Source organism: Cynoglossus semilaevis, chromosome 8 (assembly GCF_000523025.1).
Source record: "Cynoglossus semilaevis isolate Cse_v1.0 chromosome 8, Cse_v1.0, whole genome shotgun sequence".
Classification (NCBI taxonomy): Eukaryota; Metazoa; Chordata; class Actinopteri; order Pleuronectiformes; family Cynoglossidae; genus Cynoglossus; species Cynoglossus semilaevis.
Genome location: NC_024314.1, coordinates 14,353,348 through 14,379,479, shown reverse-complemented (window position 1 = coordinate 14,379,479; position 26,132 = coordinate 14,353,348). Strand labels below are relative to the sequence as shown.

Here is a 26,132-nt window from a genome sequence, read left to right as displayed (position 1 = left end):
AAAAATGATATAACACAATTATAACAATTATAGTAATGGCTGATAATGATATCAATATTAATTTAATGTATGATTTCACTGAAGCTGCCACTGATGATGATGACTATGGTGAAGATAATGTTGACCACAACAATGGTAGTAAATGGTAGTAAAACAGTGATAGTGATGGTGTCAGTGTGTTTCAGCTAAGGTCAGTCCGGTCACTCTGGCATGAAGCCTGGTCTTCTCAAACCTCAGTGATGATCTGGCCTCTCATCTCTGCGTGATGCCCCATGTCCTCCTGTCCCTGTGATCCAATGATGTTTGGAGACCAAACACTGGCACGGTCGCCGTGCAGTGGCATCAAACAGCTCTGGCACACAGCCGTTGGCATCTGGGGAGTCTTCAACAAACAACAATGATGTCTTTGACAGCCAGCAGAAGCAGCAGCAGGACCAGGACCAGGTCCAGGTCCAGGACAGGGACCAGGATCAGCTCTGGCATTGAACACAGAGAACAGGAGCCAAGTCTCTTCACTTCACTGTTCCAAAAGTTAAAGTCCAAAACACAGCAACATTATAGACTTGGATGGAAATCAAAACCTGTTTAGCAATCACTTGTTTGTTTTTATCCCGAGGAGAAAATGTTAAGGTTTTATTCCACAAAGAGCAGATCAGTGTTAGCACAGACTCAGCTCAAGGTAAGCAAAAAAAAAAAGAAAAAAAAAAGAAAGACCTCAAAATAACACATAAAACAATATTAAAAACAACTTGTTTTTACATGGTTACAAAAACATTTACGCTAAAATTTACCAAAGGAGCAGGGGGCGCTCATGTATCGTGTCCCATATCATCAGTGTCAAAATGGTCATATAAGTCCTACTTGTATCTAATACTTTTATTCATGATGCTCCTGTTCTGACACAGGTCAAGGTCACATGGCCTCATTCCTACTCCTGACTCCTATGGACCTCAGCTCCACGGTCTGAGTTCCTGACGCAGATGCAGATGTAGATGTAGATGTGTTTTCAGCAGCTGCATCATTTCCACATCGAAGGCTGGGCGGCAGCGAGCTGCAGAGAGCCTTTCTGAACATGGAGCTGGAGAAGACGTAGATGATGGGGTCCAGAGCCGAGTTCAGGAAGTTCAGCCCCAGGGAGACGATGGTGAGCTGAGTGAATGTGTAGAAGGCGGAGCAGTCCCACGGCCGGTAGGTACGCACCACCCAAACACCAATGGTGGTCACAGTGGTGGGCAGGAAACAGACCAAGAACACGACTACAATGGCGGTGCACACCCGCATGGCCTTACGAATCTTTTCAGGTTTCCCCATCTGCCTCTGCTTCAGGAAGCACGATATCCGGACGGAGCAGAAGGTCAGCATGGCGAGGGGGATCACAAACTCCAGCACCGTCAGAATGCGGTGCATTCCCACCAGGATGATGATGGCCCGCGACGCCTCCTTGTAGGACGTAAAGAAGAAACACTGGGTTCTGTTCCCGCTGCCTTTGATGTGGCTGTAGGCCAACATGGGAACACGAGGACTGATGACCAGCAGCCACACAAAAACCGACACCAGCGCCGCCTGACGCTTGGTCATGGCGTTGAAACGGTGGTGAGGGTGGACCACCTGGAACCAGAAATTGAAATGGAGGTCCAGGAGTTAGACACAATAAAGTAGGGGTGTAGGGAAATATCTATACACTGAAATACTGCAATATTTCATTTAATGATACTCTATCAACATTCTACAGCATTGTATGGGTTTCTTTTTATTAACAATTATCAGTCACATATATTTATGGTACCCCAGGGTTCACCTCCTGGACAAGATCAAATTCCGGTTAGGGAGGTTGATGCCTTCCAGAGGACTCACCACCTGCAGGAAGGTTCACAAGGGGCTGCGGGGGGGGTTCACGGTGCAGTGTGATTTGGGTGGTGGTCATGGAGACTGCCGCCCCCGCGTCCCAGTAATGGATAACCGGACGAAAATGGATGGATGGATGGATATATTTATATATGTTGGTATGGTGTGGTGTTCATTTGATTTTTCTTTAATCTCTTCTCTAGAGATTTCAAATCTGTTCCAGTGTTAGTAACCTCATGTTCAGATGGAACAGCGTTGTGTGTTTACTATGATGACAGTCCTACTGCAATTACACTGGTTATAAAAAACTCAATATGAAAGTTTCTCAAAATATGATAATCTAAAAAAGATCAAATTAGAAAAAATGGATTAAAAGATGAAAAACACAATTTTGTCACAATCTAAGATAATGAGCTAACAAACTGACCGTTCTAAAGGTGGCAGGGTACAACGACCAGCAGCTACAGTAATTAGGCAGCTGAATGGGTGTTGTTCAAACACGTACCTTAAAGTATCTGTAGATAGCCACCACGGTCATGAGAGCGATGCTGGCCGTGCGGTTAGAGAACATCAGGAAGAGGTTGATGCGACACAGGCCGTCACCAAACACCCAGTGGCGCCGGAGCAAGGCATCGATCCTCAGAGGCAGACTGACTAGGGCCAGGAAGTCTGCGATGACTAGGTTGAAGAGGAACAAGGTGTTGGGGTTCCAGGTCTTCAGCTTGAAGCAGAAGATCCACAGAGCCACCAGGTTACCCAGCAGCCCCAGCACCACATCAATGGTCAGCACAGGGGGCAGAATCAAACCCTCCAGCTGGATGCCAACAGGAGGGCACCCACCAGTTCCTCCTCCACCACCTGGAGCTGCAGTGGGCAGCGTTCCATTTAGCTCTGACAACATCTCAGTTTAATGGTCCAACATGAAATTGGGAAAAAATAACTTTATGATGGAGGGTGAGGGTGAGGGTGAGGAGAGCCGAGATTTCAGGACTTCCTTTTTGAATCTTCTTCCTGTTTTTCTCTGTAGAACGAGAGAGAGTATTTGAAACACAGAAGTTCCTCCTCACTTCAGACCAAAGGTCAAATTCATCTCCATACATGTATTTAATAACGTCTAGTTATTTTGCTACATTCTGTGACTTTTCAGTCCTAAACAACACTTTTTTTTTACACAATTCCTACTCTGTCATTATAGCTAGGCTAATGTTTCATCCTGTTCTGCTAACCAAACTAGTCTAACATTATTTAATAAAACTAGTTGTGCTCATTAACTACTAACAGTTTTTAAAGCTTTTGTAGCCATTTGTTTTACTATTCATTGCTGTACTTTTCAATATAAAAGCAGTATTAATATATAAAAATACAAAAGTATACAACAACCAATTAATTCATATTATAAAAGACACAAGATAGAACTAACAATAACATATAAGAATAAGAAGTACAATTAATGTTTAATTTAAACTAAGTACATGTTTAAAGTCTCCATTTTTTATTATATGGTAACAACATGGTAAAAACGTTCAAATGTATCAAAAGGGAAAATTGTACTTTATGTGTCAATTATATATTAATAATAATGAACTGTATAATAAAAAATTAAATAAAAGGAAGAATAAATGACAATCAGATTCTGCACTCACCGATGACAGGAAAGAGAGAATGGGTGAAGTGAAGACTTCCTGTTTCCACCTCTTTAACAGGAGGAAGTTCCTGTCGTTGTTGAAACACTCAAAAATTCCTGTGTTAAGTCAGTTCCTCTAGAAATTCATGTGTTTGCCGAGATTAAAATAAAATAAAAAAACAAACACAAAGTCAACTGAATATTATTTTTTTTAAAAATTCAAGTCCAAACACCAGGTATAATAATACAGTCAACTGAATATTATTTTTTTAAAAATCCAAGTCCAAACACCAGGTATAATAATACTTATAATATTTTTTTGGGTTGTGTTTTGGGGCCAACTGTGGGGGAGGGTCCCTGTCAGTCAGAGAACACACTGTGACGGGCTTTACAAATGTTTCCTCTCAGGGACAGTTTGGAAATCACAGGGTTAACGTTGTCACAGCATGACTCAGCCAGGTCATTCTCCACAGGTGGCGCTGCGTATGATTTATTTCAATGCTACAGGATCAAAACTATAAAGTCTCGAAGATTAGAGACAATTGTATTGGTAATTAATTTGAATTAACTGTTGGGGGCAGTAGTGGGTAAATGGATGCTGGTAAAATCACTGATTTTCTCTATGGACTTTCCAATAAAAAATACAAACATTTTGGTCAAATCTACTCCAGGATTAGACACAATATGGAAGAATGTTTAAACAGAGTCTGCCCCCACACACACACACCAAAGTCCAGTAAATCAGTAACCACAGAAGTTTGTGGTTTGCTACTGCCCCCTGTGGTCAGTTTGAGTAAGTGAGATTAATATGAACAAAGGAGAAGCCAAGATGAGTAAGAAGTATCACATGTGAAGTATATATGACCTGGTGAAGGTAGGTCTGTGATTGGCTGAGGATGGGGGCATCATCAGATCTGTGTGTGTGTGTGTGTGTGTGTACACGTGAACCTACTGTAACAAAGTACTCGCTCATTCATTTACCAATTACTCACCATCTCGGTCTGTGATGGGCGGGAGGAGTGACATCACATGCTGTCTTAAAAACCTCTGTTGGTGATTTTTGGTGTGTGTGAGAGTGTGTGATCACCATGAGGATCACACGGACCCTGTGGCAACTGTCTGGACAGAGCCTTCGTCACTATTATCCTCCTCCTCATCATCAATCTCGTCATCACTTTTCAGCGGGGATCATTGGAGCTCCCTTCTCCAAAGGACAGGTGAGTGTGTGGGTGTCTGTGGGCACCAAACACACAGTGATAGTTCTACTAACTGTATTATTATTATTAACAATGAGAATGTTTATGAGGATGATGATCAACAGTAGTTGTAGTATTTGCAGTAGCGCTTTGTGTATATTCAGAGCCAGTGATCAAGGCACCTTTAAAACACACACTCACTCACATACTGTATACATATATAAAACACAATAAATGAACAGTGTTTGCTGTTGTTTCTCAGCCCAAACGTGGAGTGGAACAAGGACCTGACGTGATCAGAGGAGCAGGTCTGATCCAGAAACTTCAGAAACAAGGTGCTTTTCTCTAATTTGACCAGTGGGGGCATTTGAAGTTCTATGAATTTGAATCTGAGTTCCAGGAATGGATCCAAAGGTCAACGGGCGTTGACACTGTTAAAACATGGTCAGTTTATTTAACCACAGGGAAACAAAACAAAACACAGAGCTGAAGATCACAGGAGAAATATTAACCTGTGAGATATGACAGAGAGTAGGAGACAGGGAAGGAAGGAAGGGAAGAGGTGAAGGAGACAAGGAGGAAGAACAATCTGTTTGGATTTTCCTTTTTCTTTCAGCTGTTTTCTGATTCTTTTAAACTACGGACTCATCTGTGTCCACTTCCTGTATTTAGGATGTGCAGTGAAGGATTATGGGGACCTACATTTCCCTCAAGTGGAGGATGATGATCCTGTGGGCGGAGTCAAACATGTGCGAGCGGTGGGCAGGGCCAATCAGAGGCTGTCTGAGGCGGTGAAGAAGGCAAAGACAGACGGACACTGCAGCGTGGTGCTGGGCGGAGATCACAGGTCAGAGGTCGGAGATTCCTGTGGGAACGATCCATGAGACGACAGTTAGACACAAACATGGTTCAGTGGTGGGCGTATTATTGACTGGACTGTCAATTAACTGCCACAACAACACTGAACGTCAATTATTATCTGACCAAAGTTCTGATCAGATTGATCAGAGCAAGATATTCCTCCAATTCTATTACTAAAGATAAACCTTTTGTATTTTGTGTTCATTTTAATTTTTATATTTTCACATAAAAATCAAATGGTTGAATTTAACAAAGTGACGTGTTGTTACAACATTATTTCACCCAGTCTGGCCATCGGGTCAATCCACGGTCACGCATCGGCCGTCAGAGACCTGAGTGTAGTTTGGGTCGATGCCCACGCTGACATCAACACTCCACTGACCACGTCCACTGGAAACATGCACGGTCAGCCCATGTCCTACCTGCTGCGTGAGCTCGTTTCAAAGGTGATTGAATCCACGGCTCAGATCTGAATTATAGTTTTTTTCCACTTATTTATTTTCTAACATTTTCCTCCAGATTCCTGTTCTTCCGAACCTGTCCTGGCTCCAACCGTGTCTTTCTGCCAGAGACCTGGTCTATATTGGTCTGAGGGACATGGATCCTGAAGAGTCGTGAGTTTCTCACAGTAGAAAACACATCAGCATCGTTGACAAACACAGGAACTTTTGGATTTCTTTCTCATTTGTCAGTTTCATCCTGAACCTTCTGGAAGTGAAGGTTTTCTCCATGGTACAGGTGGATCAACTTGGGGTCGCCCGGGTCATGGAGGAGACATGTGACTACCTCACCGACAAGTAGGCCCCACACATCTTTTCTTGTCACTGTTTAGTCCCTGCGTACTGTAGGTAGGACTGGATCATGACGACACGTTTGTCTCTTCAGAGTGAAGAAACCGATTCACCTCAGCTACGACATTGACGCCATCGATCCTTCGGTTACCCCAGCAACGGGAACGCCTGTAGTGGGTGGACTCACATACAGAGAGGGCGTGGCCATTGCTGAACACCTGTGTCAGACAGGTATCAATGTTCACGTCACAGAGAATAATAACAACAGTACAAAGCCTCATTACAGACACGGGTTAGCCAACGGGAACTGTTACCTTAACAAATTCACCAAAAGAAATGATCTGGTCTGCTCTGGTCTTGATGCAGGTCTCCTGTCGGCTGTGGATCTGGTGGAAGTCAATCCTCTTCTGGGTCCAAACCCACAGGCCGTTCAGTCCACGGTCCACACGGCCGTTGACCTGCTGCTCGCCTGCTTCGGACGCCGTCGTGAGGGAAACCCGCCGTCTGATTATCAACTGCCTGAGCCCTGAGAGAACCCCCCACACACAGACCCCCCTCAAACATTGATTTGACACTTGACTGCATCACCGACCTCTGACCTCCCGCTTTTAACTAACATTGAGAATCAAAAATCTGTGATTAAAGTAATTAAAGAACTGAACTGAAGCTGCTGTCCGTCACTGTTTCAGGATTAAAAAACAACCACAGCCTCAGTTCACTGAAGAGAAGCATTCCAAAACTTTACTAGTCTGTGAAATATTAACACAACTGTGAAAAGGAAGAGCAAATTAAGACCAAACACAGTATAAACTACAATTAAATCTAGGATAAACATTTAAAGTTAGCTAATTTGTAAACAAAAACACTAAATATAGCTAATTTAAACATTTAAAGTTAGCTAATTTGTAAACAAAAACACTAAATATAGCTAACAAAGCAAAATCAAAAAATAACTCAAGATAAGAAATGATTAAATATTGGTAAAATCCAGAGAATGGACTGTAAAACATTCACTATTTATTTGAATAAAGTTTTTCTGAAGTCAGTGTTTTCCATATTTCGATCACAACACACACACACACACACACACACGAGTCTTGCATTGTAGTAGTTAAAAAAAAAAGTGTGGCTGTGTGAATATACTCCACCACTTGTGTGTGTGTCCATTTTTATTTAAAGAATTAGTAAAATTTAAATATATATATATATTTTGCCAGAGATTATGTTGAATATTTTTATCCAGTGTTTTGGTGCTTTTCACAATAAAAGCATTCACATGTTCTAATCATGTTACTGATTATTATATTTACACGTTGATCATTAAATGAACAGGCAGTCAGCTGATCAAAGCTGATCATTAGTCTTAAAAATAAAAAATCTAATTTGTCAAGTCTTTTGGCCTACAGGGGGCAATGTCCTTTCACTTCCCTCAGTAGTTTTCCTGCTGCAGATCACAGCGTCTTCTGAACTCCTGTCCTCGTTCGTGGATCCATTTGTTCGACACTGAGGGAACAGAGAGAGAGAGAGAGTCAGAGGGAGGAAGTGACATCAGCAGCTCAGAGGCATCACTTCCTGGATGACCAGCTCCTCACCCCACTTGCTCCCTAGCAGGACAGGGCAGGCTGCGTGTCTGGTGCGATAATCTCCGTCTCCACTGGAGAACAGGTTGAACCAGAACACGGCCGTTCCCTGGACACAAAAACATGTATGAAAACATTGGGATCATTTTCATTCCGAGTAAAAATCTGTTTTTATGTGAAATATACCTTCAAGGGTTTGACTGCAGCTCCCACATCTGTGAAGACTGTGGCGCCCCCTGCCTGTACGTCACTCATCTGCGGCAGTAGCACAGCAACACAAACAATTTTAAAAAGGGGAAAAACAAAAAACAGATATTGTTTAACTGTTAGTTTGGAACAAAAATGACTTCAAATTAGAGGACGGATGACAAACAGTTAATCCAGAATCAGCTGAAGGTTAGCTGAAGTAACTGTGGGATAGCTAAGATAGCTAACAGCCAGCAAAAAGGACAAAAGGTAACAAAACAATAATAAAACATAGTTAAAGGTTAGCTGAAAAAACTAGCATAGAAAGAAAAATATCCAAAATATCGGTGAAATTAAAATCTGTAAAGGTTAAGAAAATGAAACATAAAAAGCAAAGACTAAGAACTTGGTCAAAAATATTTACTAGTTGAAACATTTGTGCCTAAAGAGAGAAGACTAAAGATAGTTAGAAAAAGTTATGGTTAAAAACCACCTCTGAAAGGGATAAAACAAAGGAAGCTAACGATGACAGACACAGTGGGTACATGATTGGCCCAGGTGCCATAGTTTGGACACCCTTGTTGTACACAGTGGGAAACCAATAGCCGATGAACAATAACAACATCAACAACAGCAGCACTGACGTAGAGCAGCCAGGTGGCGATTCTGTTTCCTGTCCCCAACTCCTCAAAGGCGTCGGGTTCATCTGTCTGTAGGAAGACATCAGGAAGTGGATCAAGGTAGGGTTTGCGTCCCTCTACAGGGTCATTCCCATAAACAAAACCACAAAATGTGAGTGTTTTTTTTATTTACCCGACCAAAGTCAAAGTGAGGCTCGTACTGCCCTCCCACGCCGTAGTTAGCTACCTTTACACACACACACACAGATGTGATCATCAGCAGATGAATTGCCATCTTTGTAGTTACCATCTGTAGGGGTGTTATACCTGGAGGTCCTCAGCTGTGGACATGTCCAGACCTGTAATGTCCTCAATCCTCTGATTGATCTTATCTACCACGGGGTGTTCATGTGCTCCGAGCCACGCACTGAGAGGACACAGAAGTGGGAGGGGTCAGAAGGAGTGATGTCAGCCTGATGATGATGATGATGATCAGATTAACAGTTTTGTTATAATCACCTCTTGGAGACTCTGTAGTTTGCTGTGGTCAGTTTACCAGTCTGAGGGTCGTGAACTGTTGCACGTCTGAGCTGCAAAGTTACATCACATGACAAGAGAGAACGTGGAAGAGGGAGGGAGAGAGAGAGAGAGAGAATGTCAGAAAACTTTTGACTCACTTCTAACTTTTTTTCTACCCACTGACTTTCTTGCCCATATGTGAGTGTGACTGAGTTTGATATTCACCCTCACATTCAGACCCAGATCCTAACAAGGATTAAGAAGTAGACGGTAAACGATTAATTATCTCACAAAACACCTAGCATTGTCAAGCTAATTTCATATATAATGTCTCACAGAGGTGTTGCTAAAATGTAGCTAACACTTTCTAATATGATGATTACAGTTTTGCTGTCGTCACGATGATATTTTCAGGTCTGGTGACAAATAAAAAACAAAAAAACTTTGAGTTAAAATAATGAACCGATGGAGCCGACAACTCCACCCACCCACCCGGGGCTTGGCCAGCTCTTTGACCTTCTCCATTTCTTTGTCTGAGACGATGTCGTGGTAACGGACGATTCTAGGTCGATCCCACTCATCTTCCTGTTTGACCGGACCAATCACGTACCTTGGGTGACCACCACTGTCATAGTAACGGCAGAAAAGGCGGCTCTGTCTGCGCGGCGTCTGTGAGGAAGATACAGCAGAGTGTGATGTGAAGGGGGTGATGTCACATGGTGGGGGTTGTTCCCTCACAGTAGCCCCTCCTCCTCCTCACCATCCTGAGGCCTTGTCCTCGACACAGCTCCTCGTAGTTCTGCCTCTCGGGCAGATAATCGTCCTCAGGACTGCCAGATCCTGCCTTCGCCTTGTTCCTCCCAGACTTCGCCCCCTTCTCCATCATCTGCTGCTTGGAAATCTGGAACTCAAAGTACTTCAGGTTCCCGTTTGCTCGCTGGTGACTCGGATCTACAGTATTTTAAGGAAAAACAAAGTTGCTGTAAAATAGCTGTCAAACAAACAGACAAAACTTTTTAGTAATTTTAGCTGCACCATTACCTACCCAGCTGCAGCAGCCTTTTGGTGAACTCCAGTGCTCTCTCCAGCTCCCCCTGCTGGTAGACTGAGAAGCTCAGGTAGTCCAGGACTGTGAGGGCATCAACAGTGCTGGATTCTCCAGCGTCCAACTGCTGCAGGGCCTGCATCATCCACAGTGACGTATGGTAATAGTCGGCCTCCGAGTACGCAGTCCTGCCAATGTCAAAGCAGTCGTCCACGTTCAGAGAGCTGCGGTGAGACGTCACACCTGAGCAGGGATGTGAATACAAACATCAGTGTGTCATTAATGATGAGTCACACAACTGACTGTAACAAAATAAAAGCAAAGACTTTGAGCAAACCACTGGCGTACTGGCTATAATGAGGAAACAGATGGTTAAAATAAAATAATTATAAACATATATATGTGTGTGTGTGTGTGAAGTCATCTGTGGCTGACCTGGCAGGTCTCCAGTGGAGATGATGTGTGTGTCCAGTTGATAAGTGTCCTGCAGCCTCATCAGAGCTTTGGCTGCTCCAGTCTGATCATCATCAGTGGGAAAATACTGTCTGTGTACAGTCAGGTTAGAGATGAAGACTGACACACACACACACACACACACAATACATGACATTAGTACAGTATGTGGTTATGTGGCCTCACATTGTTCAAAACTCTGAGTATATCATACCATCAGACACGTCCGTCAGCACCAGAGTCTCTAGCTCCGCCCACTCAGTGTTAAGTCTCTTCATCAGTTTAAAGGCGTTTACAGGATTTCCTAGATACCCCTCGGGGTCATGATTAGCACTGGAGGAGAGGACATCCAGTCTATCAGCCCACCTACACACACACACACAGTGCGCACACACACAGGTCAGATTTCAGAAACACACCCTCAGCTTTGAATGGACTTTTGTTTTATTGGAGACTAAAACCATTGATATAAACTGGTTGAAACTGGACCCCACAAAGACTTAGACCTGAGGAGTCCTAGATTAGGTCTTCAGCCCCAACACCCAAACTTTCTAAAGATGTAACCAGTATTACTGTAGTGTCTACTGGACAGAAACCACAGTCTGTTAGATGAAAACAATGTTTTATTTTATAAAGCGATGGTTTCGTTTGTCTAATACTTGACTCTATTATCAGGTGTGTTTAATGAACTATTCGGCTTCAGTTAGATACATTTTAAACTCTTAGTAATACAAACATGTCATTTTAGCCGTGACCTCTGTCTATTCTGCTGCTTTGACTCCATGTGATTTTAATGTTTCCTGATCAGAGTGTGTTGAATTCTAAGAAGGTTTCTTTCTTTGACTAAATTATATTCACCGCTATCATTTCCTTCTCACATTGTTGTAACATTAAGACACAACGAAATGTGACCTCTGTTTTTAACCTATCACCAAAGTGATGCAGCTTTTTGAACGTCTAGGGAGCAGTGTGTGGGGACAGTGCAGAGCACCTCAGTGGTAACTTGACAGCTGGTGGATTCGAACCTGCAACCTTCCAGACCCAAGGCCACTTCCTTAACCACCACTGCCACTGCTTCTACTCTGACCTACTTTAAGCAAACCCTGAACTTGTTTTGTTTGTGACTGACAGATGAAGTGAAGGCTTTTCCATGTGTTAAATGAGACAGACATACTTTTTGATTATCTCCAGTTTTTGCTCCTCCGCTCTGATGTAATCCTTTAGAGATGTGACCAAATCCTTTTCTGTGAAGAGCAGGTCACTCATCTGACCTGAAACACACACACACACACACACACACACACACACACACATACAAGAAAACAGTGATCAAAGATCTACAATGGGTTAGATGTTTTTTTTCCACAACGTTCCCATTGCAACTTATGACTCACCAATGGAGGTGAAGAAGTCATCATGAGCTGAGGAGGAAGTGAGAAGGAGCAGGAGACAGAGGGTTGGTGACGATCCACGCCAGGGGGCCATTAGACCTAAAACCAAAAATAATTATTCAAATTAGACATGAAGTAGATAACTGTTAGACAAAGGACAGGGAAAGCTTTGTCACATGTTTGCATACATTTGTTTACAATGTAAAAAAAAATTATAGTTATATATTAATTATTTTAAACAGGGCCAAAAACAAGAAAATCTAATATTTAGAAAAGAAAAAAAATAAACGTTTATTTAAAAATGAAATAAACAAAGATGCAAAAAAGGCAACAAAATAACTGAAAAATTGCTGTAAGTTTGACATATTTATCACTAACTGGTAAAACCTGAACAACTGCTAATGGTTATGCAAAACATTTCAAGAAGACACAACTAGTAATAATTACTACATTTCTGAAATGAAATCTGTTGTTGTGGTGGAATCCAGAAATTGACATTTAAAAAAAAAAATCATCGTTTTATTAAAATGAGCTACTTGACACCTCCTTATGTGCCATATGATGTCCGCAGGTCAGACCTTGAACCCCATTGCTATAATAACATCATCAAACTTGTCAGACGTTAAAAAAATGTTTTTAAAACAAATTTAAAAAACGTCTACTTTTATCATTTTGTAATCATTTGTTTTAAAATTTGAAAAAAGTAATTGTTTAAACTAACATCTATGAATGTGTGTTTTTACCTCAGCTGTTGAAGAAATTTCCAGAACGACAACGTCTTATTTTTCTTCTTCTGTCTTTAAACGTGTCTTCCTTTTGTGACGCAGTTTATTTTAACTATCATCGGAAAGGTCAGAGTTTAAACCATTTAAATCTGGTTACATCAGCGCTAGGATGGACGAAACGTAGTTTTCTATGGAGAGAAAATAAATAAATAAACACTTTCTGTGCTCTTTTTCCTCCACTGAAACAAACGCAAAGCCTCGTCTTCTTCTCTCTCTTCTAAGTGGTTGCTGACGCTGCTGCTTACCGCCACCTGCTGATGAGGAGGCAATGAAGGTGTTTTCAGACACTAAAAATACTAAACAAAATATCAAGATGAAAAAAAAAGCAACGTAAAAAACAGAATTGTAGTAACCGTTTCGTATTACGTTTTGTTGAAAATATACGTTTTGAATATATGAAAAAAGAAAACTATTAAATAATGACATATTTATGTAAATGTGAAAATATTATTCCATTATAAGAAATTCACAGACAGGAAGGTGTTCGGAAAACTGAGGGAGATTTGATTAAAATTTAAGATGAAGAACGGTGATAACGTTTTGCTAAAAAAAAAAGTTATTAAAAGGTATGTTAAATTACTTAAAATTTAAGATTAAGTTAAGTTATTAAAAGGTATGTTAAATTACTAAAAACACTGAAATCTGTTCAGATAGACAAATCATCTTAGACATTAATAAGTACTACCAAGAGGTGGAAGTATTGTTATTCAATCTTCTTAAACCTGTAAGGAATCTTCTTAAACCTGTTTCAGATTCTATTTTCTATTGAGTCTTGCGGGCTTCCGTTTCAGATTCTATTTTCTATTGAGTCTAATGACTAATTTGTTTTGAGCAATACCAAACAGTTACACACTGGGAGCCCATTTCTGCTCCTCTGTAGCCCCCTGCTGTCCATACACAACATTGCAAGTTAATCTTAATACGTTTTCATAGTATATATATTGATTATTAAGTATAGCAATTCAACAAAATTCATCAAAATACCACCACAGATCTAAGTACTTAGAGGATCAAGTTTATTACCTGGGGTATGTAGGTTTGAATCCCACCCTGGCTGTGTTGTGTTGAACCCTGAGCTGACTCTTCTTCTTCATCTATAGGTCAGATTATAGTGGACTCTTCATGTGGTAAGTAATAAACATTTATTTTCTCTTCAGTTTAAAGAAAATATTACATTTTCATAAATTAATCATTTTTCTTTCTGAAACAAACACACACATACACACTCTCTCTCTCTCTCTTTCATCAGCACCTCAGGGTCCTGACATACAGTGGGCAAATCAATGGTTGAAATGTGGAACAAAAGCACGATTTGTTCAGATTGTCCTTTAACAGTGATAAAAAGCTGATCAGAACAACATCTCAGGGCAGTTCAGGTCTGGTGGTAAAGTTGTGGCAGATACAGTGGGCTGTTGTAAAAACCACTGACAGGGCCAAGAGGTCTACTGGGCATGACCCACTTGCAGGAGACAAAGAAGAAGACCCAGGACATGCTGGAGAGATAGATTTGTAGCCTCATAAAACCTGAGGTCCCACTCTGGGACCAGGATTATTCTGGCTCTTTCTTCCAGTCTCTGTTCTTGCTCCTGGTTCCTACTTGTGCCTCATTTGTAGCTGTATCCAGGGAGCGGCAGACTCTGACCCTCTTTAGCCTCGAAGAAGGTGTAGGACAACGTGATGGTGTTCACCCGCGCCATGCGTGGGTCCTCGTCAAACTCTGGGTCAATGTAAAAGAAGACGGGCATGTCCACCTCCTCATGTGGGTTCAGACGTTGCTCCTCGAAACAGAAGCACTGGGAAAAAAAAGAAATCAGTCCTTGTGTCAAAGGACAAAGCTCAAATGTTCCAGACATGGTTAACGTGGGACTAAAAAGAAGCGTCTGGTACCTGGATCTTGTTAAAGTACTGGCCAGCCTCAAAAGGAACCACGTTGTAGGTGGAGATACCGATGATGGGTTTGTCTGTCGGGTTTTTGGCTCGATAAAAAGCCAACGCGGTTTCACCAGGGACCAGCTGAGTCAAAGACACATGCAGACAACTCAAATGAGACAACTCAAATGTGATGTGTCAGTAAGTTCTGAAGGTGGCGCTGTTCGTACATAGATCTCTGTCTGCTGTGGTCTGAAGTTCCACTGCATGCTGGCGTGTGTGTCAGCGTTGAACAACACCTTGAGAACGCGCTCCTTCACCGGCTTCATGGTCTCCACCACACTGGTGTCATGACCCGCCACCGCCGCACCACCGAGCCCTGTGGCCTGTCAGGTCAAACACAGGTCACTCAGTATCTGGTGGCTAGAAGTGGGTATGAATGTCCAGTCCTAAAGGTGCAGCCTTTGGACACTACACTCCCCCACTGTCCTTACCTGACAGTAGAGTCTGTAAAGTGGCACTGAGGCGTAAGACAGGCCGATCATACCAACACCAGCCGCAGCGATGTAGGTCAGCACCGTCCTGTTCCTCGTCTTCGTGTCCTCTTGCTCCTGACTCTTGGACTTCCTGCTGTGGCCTCTGTTTCCCCGGCCTTGAAGGTGCACAGGAAGTGTCCTCCGCTGTAGGAAGTGCACTGTCTGAGAGTGTAGTGTCCTCCCAGCATGGCAGCGTGCTAATGACTGGACACACTGTGACAGCATTGAAGAGGCATGAGGACGAAGGAGACAAGGAGGCAGCAGCATGGTCCTGAGGTCAGTCCACACACCTGAAATGATCACCATACAACAAATCGTTTTTACACAGTAGCCTTGAATGTGCTGATGCTGACGGCAGCAGCCTTCTGGAGGCTCTGCAGCATCAACTTTTCTTTCAACCCTAAATTTCACAAAGGGAACTTCAGAGGGATTAATAAAGTGCTATCTGTCTATCTTAAAACATCTGATTATTTAATATGCTAAATGAAACTGTTTCCATAAGTGCTGTGGTGGAAAAAACCTAAAAAAAAAACCTGAGGAACATTCCAGCAACATTGTCAGTAAATAATCCATATGAAATGTACGAGGCAGCAGCGGGTCATCAAGCACTGTTGTCTCTGTGACGTAAACACGCAAAGTATTTATATCATCTTAATGTTACATAAGATGATATAAATACAAAAGTATTTATATCATCTTAATGTTACAACAATGCGAGAAGGAAATGATAGCGGTGAATATAATTTAGTCAAAGAAAGAAACCTTCTTAGAATTCAACACACTCTGATCAGGAAACATTAAAATCACATGGAGTCAAAGCAGCAGAACAGACAGAGGTCACGGCTAAAATGACGAAGTGTTCGTATTACTAAGCGTTTAAAATGTATCTAACTCAAGCCGAATAGTTCATTAAACACACCTGATAATAAAACTGTTTTCTGTATTTCTGTGGCGTTCGTGTTTGCGATTCTACACACAGAAGTGTTAATTTGCAGTTTTTCAGGCGTTTTTTTGTTCACCCGTTTTTATAGTGCAACAAACCCAGAGGAGAAACTAAAACAAAGATCTAACTAAAAATAATGTGTATAACTCGTTACATATACAAAACAAAACATTTATTTTTATTACCTTTTCAAAAGAGACGATTTCTGTTTCAGCCCCTCTTCGGCCATGTTTCGTGTGTAACGTCGGTGCAACGCATAAATGCTTCCCGCTAAAGACGGAAAACATAGGGTTCCGCATTAATGATCTGTAGTTTAAAAAATACCGATTGTTTTTAATACTTTTTTGTTCTTTTAGTTATGTTAGCTTTGTTATTTCCATTATATGTTCGGAGTTTAAAAAAAAAAGTTTTGTACGTTTGCATCAGTTTACCCTCTCTACTACGGGGGCCCTAAAGGGACATGGGGAATATAAACATTTCTGGTCTTCAAAAGAAGGCAGAGGAGAGAATGTGGTGGTCTGTGTGGACACTGAAGACAGAGCAGCATGTGGACAGAGAATTCCTCCCGTTTCATACATTTCTGTTGGTTTTATTTCCCCGTTGCCCGTAATTTTCTGGCCCATTTTCTGGTTTCCTGTGCTAAAATCATTGCCTTTGCCTTTGGACTTCTGTGGTTTTAGTTTATAAATGAACATGAATATATCTTGGACTGAAGCTTATTTTTTATATACTTTAATGTTCATACAGACCGATGGCATTTGCTTAAACTACATATGCGTACACAACATCAGGAACCCTGACACCTGAAAAGGAAACTTCAGAGTGATGTGTGTGTTTGGGTGTAAAAAGAGATTTGTTAGAAGCAGACAAAACAAAAACAACAACTGTTTTCACACTTTATTCATGCATCTTCCTTTCATCTACAGTAAAAACAGACACAGATTCACTGTCACCACGATGCTAACACTGCTTCACACACACACACACACACTCTCTCTCTCTCTCTTTATGTCACGTCATTGTACGATCATGTCACCCATTGTGCTGTCATCAAAACACCAGACTGGTTGAAACAACAGTTTACTTTGCTGACATGTTGCTGCTACATCGGAATTATCAGTCAAAATGTCAACAGTAAAAGAAAAATTTTTTTTTAGAAATTTAATAAAATAAAAATAAAAAAACCTACAGTTATCAGCCAGTTAGAAAAGCTAATACTAGCTTTCAAATTAATATTTTTTAAAAAGTTACTGTTAGCAGCTAAGTAAATGCTATGAAACAAAGCCAAAGCACCAGGTTCTACAGAACCCCTAAAAGGACATGGGAAGAAGAAAAAAAGTTTCTAGTGAGCAGTTGAAAATTTAAGGTGAACACCAGAAATATTTGTTTTTTCCCATGTCCCTTTAGCGGCTGCTAAAGGTTCACAGCAGTAAAAAAGGGAAAACATTTATAAAATAACGTTCTCAATGAAAGCTAATTCAGCATTCAAGTTAACAGCTGCCAATTATGTCAAATTTACCTATACAGTTAGGGAAATTATGTACTGCGCTAGCTGTGTAAGCATTCTTTAAAACGTCTTGCCAAACTCATCTTCTTTTCCAGGTGAAGGTGCAAACATTAGCACCGTGCTAACAGGTAGTACACTCCTGCTGGGTCAGCATTTTTGCCCCTGGAGGAATTCTACTGCTAAAAAACAGGACTGGACTGTAGGAGGCAGCATTTGAAACTTTACAACATTTCAAACAAAAACATGGCAGGCTTGGATAGCAGAACTGTCCAAGGTGCTGAACCTGCACGGTTTTAAAAAAACATACAAAAGTGTTGTTTCAATATTTTTTACAACAACTGTGTAGGAAGAGTTTGGTTTAGCAGCACCACGTCATTAGTTAATCAATAATTCAATCATTGATTGACTGATGAATTAAAATTTAAACCAACAGATGGTACAGCTACGCACATTGAAGGCATCACAACGTACTAGACAACAGGAAGTTATTAATGTATGTGTAGCTACATGTTAGAGGGCCACCTACTGGCTACAGACATTCATCACTGAAACATATGGACAATAGCAGTTCTTCATTAAAAAAGTCAGTTAGTGTTTATCATTCTGTACTATTACTTGCTACCATAACAACAACTACAACTAATGATGTGTGTGTTAAGTGTTATGTGTTTGCTAAAAGCTACTGTTCCTGCTTCAACAACAAGACAATAATTTGTAAACAGGATCAAAAACTTGTGGTTGGCGAGTATTCAGCCTGGTACAAACTGGTCCAAACTGGTTCTGCAATAAAGAATCAAGTGTGTAGGCAGGACAACATAGGAGCTAAACATTAGGATGAGATGAAGTTGTTGTGATTAGCAGGAGAGTTTGGACATTTCACTATAATTACTGTATGACATATCATACTGTATGTATTAACGCACTCATTTCTTACGTCATTAGAATGTGGTAAAACATTACCAACCCTCACCTATTCTCACAGAACTACATGAACCAGTTATGGTCCACTAAAAAAAAAAACCTCATTTATGACAAAGACGTGATGTTGGAACGGCCACCAGGAGGGGCCACAATTTTCTGAGCAGAGCGACGCGGGATGTGGTCGTCAATTTGTGATCCTGAAAAACAGCAGGAGGCGTTTACCCAGAATGCACCTCAGATTTGGATGTTTTTAAGCAGTCAGATTAACAACTCACCTGCAAGAGTGAATCCTGACTGGTGGAGGTTTCTGGAGCCCAGCTGGATTTTTGGACATGTGGGCCCTCTGGTGGTCGGAGTGGGCGGGACAGACCTTGTCATACCGATGACATCATGGACTGGACCATCATAGTTTCCCCGGGGAACACCACGAGCCTCTGCCATCTGAGACACAGACAGATGAACATAACCTCATTAATGTCTAGTTATTAACTCATTAAGCAGCGATGAGTCCTGCGGCTGCTCAGTCACCCTGCTGCGGGCCTTGATCCTTTTGTAGATGGCGTCAGAGAACGCTTTCCGTGGGACAAAGCGTCCAGAACCTGCAGTCACGTCAAGTTTCCCGTCCTCCAGAACAACTCGCCCTCCACTGATGACCAAGGCCGGTACGCCACGGAGCTCCAGACCCTCCAGGATGTTGGTTTCCACGTTCTGCAAAAGGAGCCATAAGAGTGAGGGGTGGAGTCTGTAACCATCAGGACTAGTGTCCTGGTGCTGCTGTTACCAGGTTGTGGGTCTTGGCAGAAACAGTTCTCGTTTCTTTGGTGTTCCAGATGACGATGTCAGCGTCAGAGCCAACAGCAATACGTCCTGCAAATACAACACGACAACAATGTTTGACATAGTTATGGTTCCTGTTGAGCGGGACTCGACTGTAACTCCTGGTGACTAACTCGTCCACAGTGGACTCAGCACCTTTTTTGGGGTAAATGTTGAAGAGCTTGGCAGCGTTGGTGCTCGTCACTGCAACAAAGTCGTTTTCGTCCATTTTCCCTGTGGCCTGAAGAGACAAAAAAAAAACACTTAAAGATTCTTCTAATCTGTGTGGTTAAATACTGGACTGTAAAAGGTCAAAGGTCAGGTCCACTCACCACAGCTCTGTCCCACACCAGTGACATCCTCTCCTCGATCCCGGTGGTTCCTTCTGGGATCAAAGTGAAGTCGTCCTTACCCACAGCCTTCTGAGCAGTGGAGAAACCTGCATGAGCGCTGGACGCCACCTGCAGGTCGCCGCTGGGTACACACAGTCAGAATACTTAGTCACAAAGGTCAAATGATCTTTTAGACTGATGAGGTCGGGAGGGTACAAGTGGATGCTAACCATGCTAACAGTGAGGTCAGATACTGTGGAGTTGATGGGTCAGGGTTTAAAGGTGGGCTCATGACAAACGCAGCAGCTGTGGCCCAGTCTTTGGACCAATAGTGTGAGCCGTCCATAGCTAGGCTGGCTGTGATTGGTTCTCCGTACACAACCACACCTGTGGGCAGGAAACAGGCAGACTAGGGTTAGAAAAACGCACAACCACATTACGAGTCATTGATGATGTCATCACCTTTCTTCCTGGACTTGGCGATGACATCAGCAGCAGATTTGCTCATCACCTTGGTGACGTACAGAGGACAGTTGGCTTGTTTGGCGATGGTGATGGCCCGATATACTGCCTCTGTTTCTACCTGAAAGACACCATCACCTGTTACTGCCCCCTGCTGGAACATTTTATGACTGTCAGGAGAGGCTGGGAGACTTTACCTCCTCAGAATGAGACAAGACATGACCTTCAGGTCCAGTGATGCCAAGAGAGAGAAGTTTCTTCTGTTCCTGTAACAGCAGTGTTTTCATCAGTTCCTCTGTTCAGTAACGTTCTCTTTAGTTTAGATCGTTTTCTCAAACTCGACAAATGAGATGGACAAACGGACAAAAGTCTGTCTGAAAGACAGTTTCAAAACAGTCCACTGTCACCAGTTGAGTTTCATTATTGACTTTGACACTGTTCAGATCAGGATCATTCAGGTAAAAACATGACCTTTAACCTGTTTCTATTGTTGTTCCAGAATGTTCTTACCTCCTCGATGATGTCACCATTTTCAGCGTGGACCTGAGCGATGGCTCCAAGGTCACGCAGGACCCCGAACGCCTCATAAAGCTGCAGCCGGAAAAAGGAAAATATGGAAATCAAACGTTGTTACAGAAAAAAAAGAATAAGAAAAAAAATAAAGTGAAATTCTGCTCACACCTGAGAATCCGAGCTCTGGTATTTATCTTTGTACGTCATGAAGAAGAGACAGGAGTTCAAACCTGAAACAGAGGTGAAGACATGATGACATCACACCTCAGGTGAAGGCGTGATGACATCACACCTCAGGTGAACTCTGCACAAGTCTGGAGTGAAATAACTGACCTCTGTCTTTCACCAGTGTCTCTAGCTCCTCCCTCAGGCCGTCGTGCCAGCGGGTGACGTCCAGGTGAAGAGAGAAGTCACAGCACGCTGTCTGCTCGGCCGTCTCCTTCCACTGGTCAAACGCCGACATTAAACTAGTCCCCGGCTCCACCAGGACGTGGTCCACTGCAGACAGACCAGACGTTGGGACTTGAATAGTTTTATGGTCACGGGTCAGAACTTCACCAGAGACTAGCATCAGCACAGCTGAGTCCCTCCTGATGAGCGGGTACCGATCATACTGAGGGTACTGATCGCTGATCACTCACTGATGGTGGTGGTTCCTCCGCTCAGGGCGGCTCTGGTTCCATGGTAGAAATCATCTGCTGGGCTCAGACCCTTCTGTGGGGCCAGCAGGTTGGTGTTGGCGTCCACTCCTCCAGGGATCACCAGATGACTGTACGCGTCCACTGTCCTCACATCTGCCGGGACGATCAGGTTCTCACCAATCTGCCTGAACAGGAGACAGGAAGTGATGTCAGAGACACTGATGCCAAAGGTTTTACAGATTTCTGATTCGTGTCAGATGAAGGCAGGTACTTGATGGTTCCATCCTCCACGTAGACGTCAGCATAGAAGGACTGGTCATCGTTGATGATCTTTCCTCCTTTAATAAGCAGACGGTCGCCCTGGAAACACAAAAGGATCAGTCACAGATCGATCCACGTTTATTTTAAAACAGTTTATTTTAGCTTGGAGTCCCGTCCTGGCACTGGTTCACTGGGTTGTGATGGTCTGGTGTTGGTTTGAGTTCTGGTTCACATGTCAGACAAGTTAAATGTATTCATTAATTTATCACAAGGCTTTGTCGTAAAAATGACGTCACTTTAGTCACGTGACGTCTGACCCACTTGTGCTGGTTCCATTTTTTTCTTCAGAATGGATCTAAAAAAATAAAACTGACAATTCGGAAATTTCTCACGTCACATAAACGTTTCTGGCCCGTTATACTCTGAGAACCATGTCTGCTGTTTTCATCTGAACCACCGTGACAGGAATAACCGGAAAAGACGAACAGAACCGGCACATGTGGGTTAGAGCACACCCGGGATGGGCAGGTGGAGCCGAGGCACCGTCCTCCATCACTACGGTCATTACGGTAACTACAGCGGTCTGGTTCGGTTCGTCTCGGTGCGGTTCGGTTCAGCTCCTGTTGGACCTACCGCGGACCGGGCGCTGCTCTTCTTGTTCTGGAAAGACATTCTATATCGATAAAGATTCGGCTTATTGGCTCACGCTGCCAGTCTGCTATTGTCGTTGTCGTCAGCGGTGACGTCACGCAGTCTGCTACCTCACACAAAGAATGGGATTTCCGTGAGAGATTTTAAAAATAAAATCCTCTCACGGAAATTGACTTTCAAAATAAAACCTGAAAATTGGTTAAATGATAAACAATGAAGGCATAATTAGTTCAGTGACGTTTCATTTTAAACTGTCGAGAAAACGAATCTATTTAAAGCATTTATTATTGGTTAAACCTAGAACCAATCACTTGTGTGAGAAGTCACATGACTCTGATTTTTACCTCTGTTATTTATCCTGAAAACCTTTTACAATAAAAAGTGAAACCAGAATGAACCTCTTTTTTTCTGTAGTTCTGTCGGTTGTGTCCAGATGGAAACACCACCGTCTGTCCACCTCCTGTTCCTCCACCCACTCCTCCTCTGGTGGTGGTTTCCCTTCCATCCTCGGTTTGGGTTCGACAACCTCGCCGTCTCTGCGTGTTTGGGCTGAAAGAGTCAAAGTTCAGGGTCTTGTTTTCAAACGCTCCTTCAACGTTGCAGAACATCCCCCCAAACTTCATACGTGGGCGAGGAGAGTCGCAGCCAAGTCGAGAGAGGAGAGACGAGGAGTCGTCGTCCTGAGAGAAGCTGCGGACCGACATGACGGACTGATCTGATCTGAGACCTGATCTGATCTGAGACCAAGAGATACAGCAAAGAGGAAGGCTGGGAGGGTTAGGGAGGGAGGGAGGGAGGGAGGGAAGGAGGTGAGGGGCGGAAGAAAAGGAGGTCATGGAGAAACTGTCACCTCAAATACAGAGGAACACGCAGTCATCAGACTGTAACACCCACACTTCAGTTCAACTACACTACAACAAACCTGCCACAGTACACAGTACCACAGTACACAGTACAACTGATAAACTACAACCACGCCAACAGTCGTAGTCACAGTACACAAACAAACCTGCCACAGTACACAGTACCACAGTACACAGTACAACTGATAAACTACAACCACGCCAACAGTCGTAGTATTTACAACAAACCTGAACACAATGACAACAAATAAAAACACTGAAGATTTTACTGTGATTTCAGCTTCAGCACAAACTCAGACACACACAAACTCAGACACACACAAACTCAGACACACACACACAGGTCAGTGCCCATTACTGTTGTCAGTCACTGATGTTAAACTTTGCCTGTCACAACCACTTCAACTCACACACTCACAAGTGCGAGGACACACACACACACACACACACTGACACAGACACACACACAGACACAGCGTTCTTCATTTCCTCTGGTTTTGATCAGTAATTTATTCTCATTCTCTTCAGTAAATCACAAATACTCCTCCGTCTGTCTTGCTTGTGCCTTCTCAGTGCTGGAGGACGCCGGTTACATGATGACATCACACGGCGTTGACTCTTCAGCGTGTTTAGACTCACAGCACAGATACAAAAATATCCTGGTGAATCTTAAAAGACTCTTTTAAAGACTGTTTCTGTGTTTGTGTCTTGAAGATTCACAGAAGGATAAAACCAAACAAACAGGTGAAAACACTGAGGTGGTTACTTTGACACCGACTATTAAAAAGTTTAAAATCATCAAACGTAAAAACTTAAATAATCTTTCAGGATTAAAAAGCAAAAAAACCAATATGGTTTAAAAATTGTTAAAAATTAACTATTTTGATCATTCCACAAATATGTAAGCATTGTAATAATATAATATAATATAATATAATATAATATAATATAATATAATATAATATAATATAATATAATATAATATAATCTCAGTTCTGTACAGTCATTCAGGTGTTCTCTGAATTACTTTTTTTACCACAGGCGCACACACACACACACACACACACACACACACACACACACACACGCCTACTTTTCACGTTACCAACGCTAATCCAAGTTCTGTGACTAAAGGAAAACATTGCAGGCAAAAAAAAAGGAAAAAATCAGCCAATCAGAGAAAAAGTCATTCAACTAAATCTGGTCGTTCCTCAGGTGATGTCACCTGTGATGTCACCTGTGATGTCACCTGTGATGTCACCTGTGATGTCACCTGTGATGTCACCTGTGATGTCACCTGTGATGTCACATGTCACCCTGTGATGTCACCTGTGATGTCACCTGTGATGTCACCTGTGATGTCACCTGTGATGTCACCTGTCATATAGAGAACACTGAGAGGCAGAGAGAGAGAGAAAGCACCCAGTCACTGTTCTTCAGGTTAGCCAAGACAGCCAACCTGGTATACTGTTAGCGACAGGCTAACAGGAAGCTGTTAGCAGCAGGTTAACTGTACAGCCTGCCTCTGGTGGTTGTACTTGTTGTAAATTAAATTCTGTTGTTATGTAAACAGTTCCAGTGGGCTCGGCCTGTGTAGAGTCAGCTGATGGCTGAGTCCTGCTCTGATTGGCCGTTGAGTGGGGCAGTGACACCAGTGAGCTGATCTTCTGGACTCGCCCCCTTGTGGTCGCCTGGAGACACTGCAGAACAGATTGGTGGTCAATATTTAGAAAACGAAAACGAGTGTCAGACGTGAACATGAACAAAGTCAGACTGACCTGCTACGACCAGAGGATGAAGGCCAGAGAGAAGAAGAGGAAGAGGAAGAGGAACTGGAAACGACGAGAGGAAGTGATGAAGATCATGACCATACACGTACACTCACTCACACACACACACACACACACACACTGGTACCTTCTCCTCCAGCTCTTTGATCTGTCGTTTCTGTGTTTCGATGAACTCCTCCAGGTCTTTGTTTCTCTGTTCAACAACATAAACACACGTTGACTCTTCTCCACCTCTGCTGACCTCATGTTGACCTTTACGACACCCTCACTGATGCTGACGTAGTTTACCTGCTGTGTGAGCTGCAGCAGCTCCATCCTCTCTCTCAGGATCTGGGCGTCTCTCTCCCGCAGCTCGCACATCACACTGCGTTTCCATTGGTCCATGGATCTCCTCAGCCCCTCCCTCTCCTCCTCTGATAGAGTTTCACACAGTCTGCGCTCGTCCACCCCTAGCCCCGCCTTGATAGACTCCGCCTCTAGCTGCAGCGCCTCGTAGAGCATGGCCTCCAGCTCCAGGATCCTCTGTGGAACAGAAGAGACGTGTCGTCATCCTCATCAGAAACCAAGGCTTCCTGTGGTGTGACCTCCGACCTTGTGGGCCTGGTCCATGGACTGTTTCCTGTAGTCCAGCTCCTCGTCCAGGTAACCCTTCTGTTTACGGAACAGATCCTAAAACAACAGCAAACACGGGTTAGAGGTTGGCATGATGACATCACTGATGATGTCACAGTTTTACCTCTTCTGTCTCTATGTCCAACATCTTCTGCTGCAGAGCAGACTTGGTCACTTCAATGGACTCCAACCACTGACAGAGACACAGACAGACAGAGACACGGAGACAGACAGAGACACAAACACATTTTTATATTTCAGGCCCGTTTTCACCACTAAATAAAATTATTACAAACCGTAAAAAAAATATTTTAAAATGAAAGAAAATATTTCTGAGTTTAAACTCAAATGTGGCTAACCGATATTATCGGCTCGATATTAGCATATTCTGTATTATCTGTAAGAAACGTTTTTTCCTCCAATAATGAAAACCCGATAATGCAAAGTCTGGGTTTGGCCAAATGATGTGTGCTCTAAAAATCAGTCAGATGACTCAGAGCTCTGAAGAACTTTTATTGA

General features: G+C 42.7%; 6 protein-coding genes across 10 annotated transcripts in view; 1 reads left to right on the top strand and 5 right to left on the bottom strand.

Annotated features, from left to right (window-relative positions):
• Positions 1-18: 18 nt before the first annotated feature.
• On the bottom strand, positions 19-4,600 carry LOC103382258 (hydroxycarboxylic acid receptor 2-like). The gene is made up of 4 exons (XM_008314980.3): positions 4,462-4,600; positions 3,489-3,605; positions 2,351-2,866; positions 19-1,608 (listed from the first exon to the last, which is right to left on the bottom strand). Exons 3-4 carry the CDS (start codon positions 2,744-2,746, stop codon positions 913-915), a joined length of 1,092 nt encoding a protein of 363 aa, XP_008313202.1. The 5' UTR covers positions 2,747-2,866; positions 3,489-3,605; positions 4,462-4,600; the 3' UTR covers positions 19-912.
• On the top strand, positions 4,528-6,978 carry arg1 (arginase 1). The gene is made up of 8 exons (XM_008314979.3): positions 4,528-4,686; positions 4,928-5,000; positions 5,338-5,512; positions 5,813-5,972; positions 6,046-6,140; positions 6,219-6,323; positions 6,412-6,548; positions 6,684-6,978. The coding sequence occupies exons 1-8, from the start codon at positions 4,558-4,560 to the stop codon at positions 6,845-6,847; spliced, it is 1,038 nt and encodes a 345-aa protein (XP_008313201.1). The 5' UTR covers positions 4,528-4,557; the 3' UTR covers positions 6,848-6,978.
• Positions 6,979-7,312: 334 nt separating this feature from the next.
• LOC103382259 (prolyl 4-hydroxylase subunit alpha-1-like) lies at positions 7,313-13,118 on the bottom strand. Its single transcript, XM_008314981.3, has 15 exons — positions 12,855-13,118; positions 12,115-12,210; positions 11,895-11,991; positions 10,935-11,086; positions 10,703-10,840; positions 10,268-10,510; positions 9,983-10,173; positions 9,715-9,891; positions 9,223-9,293; positions 9,031-9,130; positions 8,897-8,950; positions 8,728-8,793; positions 8,084-8,152; positions 7,910-8,006; positions 7,313-7,820 (listed from the first exon to the last, which is right to left on the bottom strand). Exons 2-15 carry the CDS (start codon positions 12,203-12,205, stop codon positions 7,747-7,749), a joined length of 1,620 nt encoding a protein of 539 aa, XP_008313203.1. The 5' UTR covers positions 12,206-12,210; positions 12,855-13,118; the 3' UTR covers positions 7,313-7,746.
• Positions 13,119-14,021: 903 nt separating this feature from the next.
• cox11 (cytochrome c oxidase assembly homolog 11 (yeast)) lies at positions 14,022-16,582 on the bottom strand. The gene is made up of 5 exons (XM_008314982.3): positions 16,430-16,582; positions 15,260-15,591; positions 14,996-15,151; positions 14,784-14,909; positions 14,022-14,689 (listed from the first exon to the last, which is right to left on the bottom strand). Exons 2-5 carry the CDS (start codon positions 15,566-15,568, stop codon positions 14,501-14,503), a joined length of 780 nt encoding a protein of 259 aa, XP_008313204.1. The 5' UTR covers positions 15,569-15,591; positions 16,430-16,582; the 3' UTR covers positions 14,022-14,500.
• Positions 16,583-16,983: 401 nt separating this feature from the next.
• dpysl4 (dihydropyrimidinase like 4) lies at positions 16,984-23,052 on the bottom strand. 2 transcript variants are annotated; one of them, XM_025057826.1, is made up of 15 exons: positions 22,747-23,052; positions 21,708-21,796; positions 21,437-21,621; positions 21,129-21,293; positions 20,964-21,025; positions 20,793-20,873; positions 20,480-20,548; positions 20,283-20,403; positions 20,051-20,207; positions 19,821-19,962; positions 19,645-19,729; positions 19,454-19,539; positions 19,201-19,380; positions 18,948-19,113; positions 16,984-18,869 (listed from the first exon to the last, which is right to left on the bottom strand). In XM_025057826.1, the coding sequence occupies exons 1-15, from the start codon at positions 23,050-23,052 to the stop codon at positions 18,778-18,780; spliced, it is 1,986 nt and encodes a 661-aa protein (XP_024913594.1). In that variant the 3' UTR covers positions 16,984-18,777. The 2 variants fall into 2 exon arrangements, with proteins under 2 accessions (XP_024913594.1, XP_008313205.1); XM_008314983.3 differs by lacking the exon at positions 22,747-23,052 and adding an exon at positions 22,331-22,459 and having other exon boundaries at positions 16,985-18,869.
• A 1,265-nt stretch (positions 23,053-24,317) lies between these two features.
• The window catches only part of jakmip3 (Janus kinase and microtubule interacting protein 3), a 7,598-nt gene continuing 5,783 nt past the window's right edge, over positions 24,318-26,132 (bottom strand). For 3 of the 4 annotated variants that reach the window (XM_017034862.2, XM_017034863.2, XM_017034865.2), the window contains 6 exons: positions 25,738-25,806; positions 25,593-25,670; positions 25,290-25,523; positions 25,129-25,194; positions 24,990-25,043; positions 24,527-24,911 (listed from right to left, as the gene is read on the bottom strand). In XM_017034862.2, coding sequence (XP_016890351.1) covers positions 24,993-25,043; positions 25,129-25,194; positions 25,290-25,523; positions 25,593-25,670; positions 25,738-25,806 — 498 coding nt within the window. In that variant the 3' untranslated portion in view covers positions 24,527-24,911; positions 24,990-24,992. The other variant, XR_003050403.1, reaches the window with a different exon arrangement.

Bases quoted from the DNA above. Each gene is read 5' to 3' on its own strand.
- LOC103382258 (XM_008314980.3), bottom strand. From the start codon at position 2,746: ATGTTGTCAGAGCTAAATGGAACGCTGCCCACTGCAGCTCCAGGTGGT. The intron at 1,609-2,350 runs GTACGTGTTTGA...TTCTGGTTCCAG, and splicing joins CTATCTACAGATACTTTAAG to GTGGTCCACCCTCACCACCG.
- arg1 (XM_008314979.3), top strand. From the start codon at position 4,558: ATGAGGATCACACGGACCCTGTGGCAACTGTCTGGACAGAGCCTTCGT. The intron at 5,001-5,337 runs GTGCTTTTCTCT...TCCTGTATTTAG, and splicing joins CCAGAAACTTCAGAAACAAG to GATGTGCAGTGAAGGATTAT. The intron at 6,324-6,411 runs GTAGGCCCCACA...TTGTCTCTTCAG, and splicing joins TGTGACTACCTCACCGACAA to AGTGAAGAAACCGATTCACC.
- LOC103382259 (XM_008314981.3), bottom strand. From the start codon at position 12,205: ATGGCCCCCTGGCGTGGATCGTCACCAACCCTCTGTCTCCTGCTCCTT. The intron at 8,153-8,727 runs GTCAGTGCTGCT...CTACTGCCGCAG, and splicing joins TCGCCACCTGGCTGCTCTAC to ATGAGTGACGTACAGGCAGG. The intron at 8,007-8,083 runs GTATATTTCACA...TTTTGTGTCCAG, and splicing joins CTGCAGTCAAACCCTTGAAG to GGAACGGCCGTGTTCTGGTT.
- cox11 (XM_008314982.3), bottom strand. From the start codon at position 15,568: ATGCTGCTGCCTCCTTGTCTCCTTCGTCCTCATGCCTCTTCAATGCTG. The intron at 14,910-14,995 runs GTACGAACAGCG...TCTTTGACTCAG, and splicing joins CACAGCAGACAGAGATCTAT to CTGGTCCCTGGTGAAACCGC. The intron at 14,690-14,783 runs GTACCAGACGCT...TTTTTTTCCCAG, and splicing joins AGTACTTTAACAAGATCCAG to TGCTTCTGTTTCGAGGAGCA.
- dpysl4 (XM_025057826.1), bottom strand. From the start codon at position 23,052: ATGTCGGTCCGCAGCTTCTCTCAGGACGACGACTCCTCGTCTCTCCTC. The intron at 21,294-21,436 runs GTGAGTGATCAG...GTCTGTCTGCAG, and splicing joins CGGAGGAACCACCACCATCA to TGGACCACGTCCTGGTGGAG. The intron at 18,870-18,947 runs GTGAGTTGTTAA...GCTGTTTTTCAG, and splicing joins GTCAGGATTCACTCTTGCAG to GATCACAAATTGACGACCAC.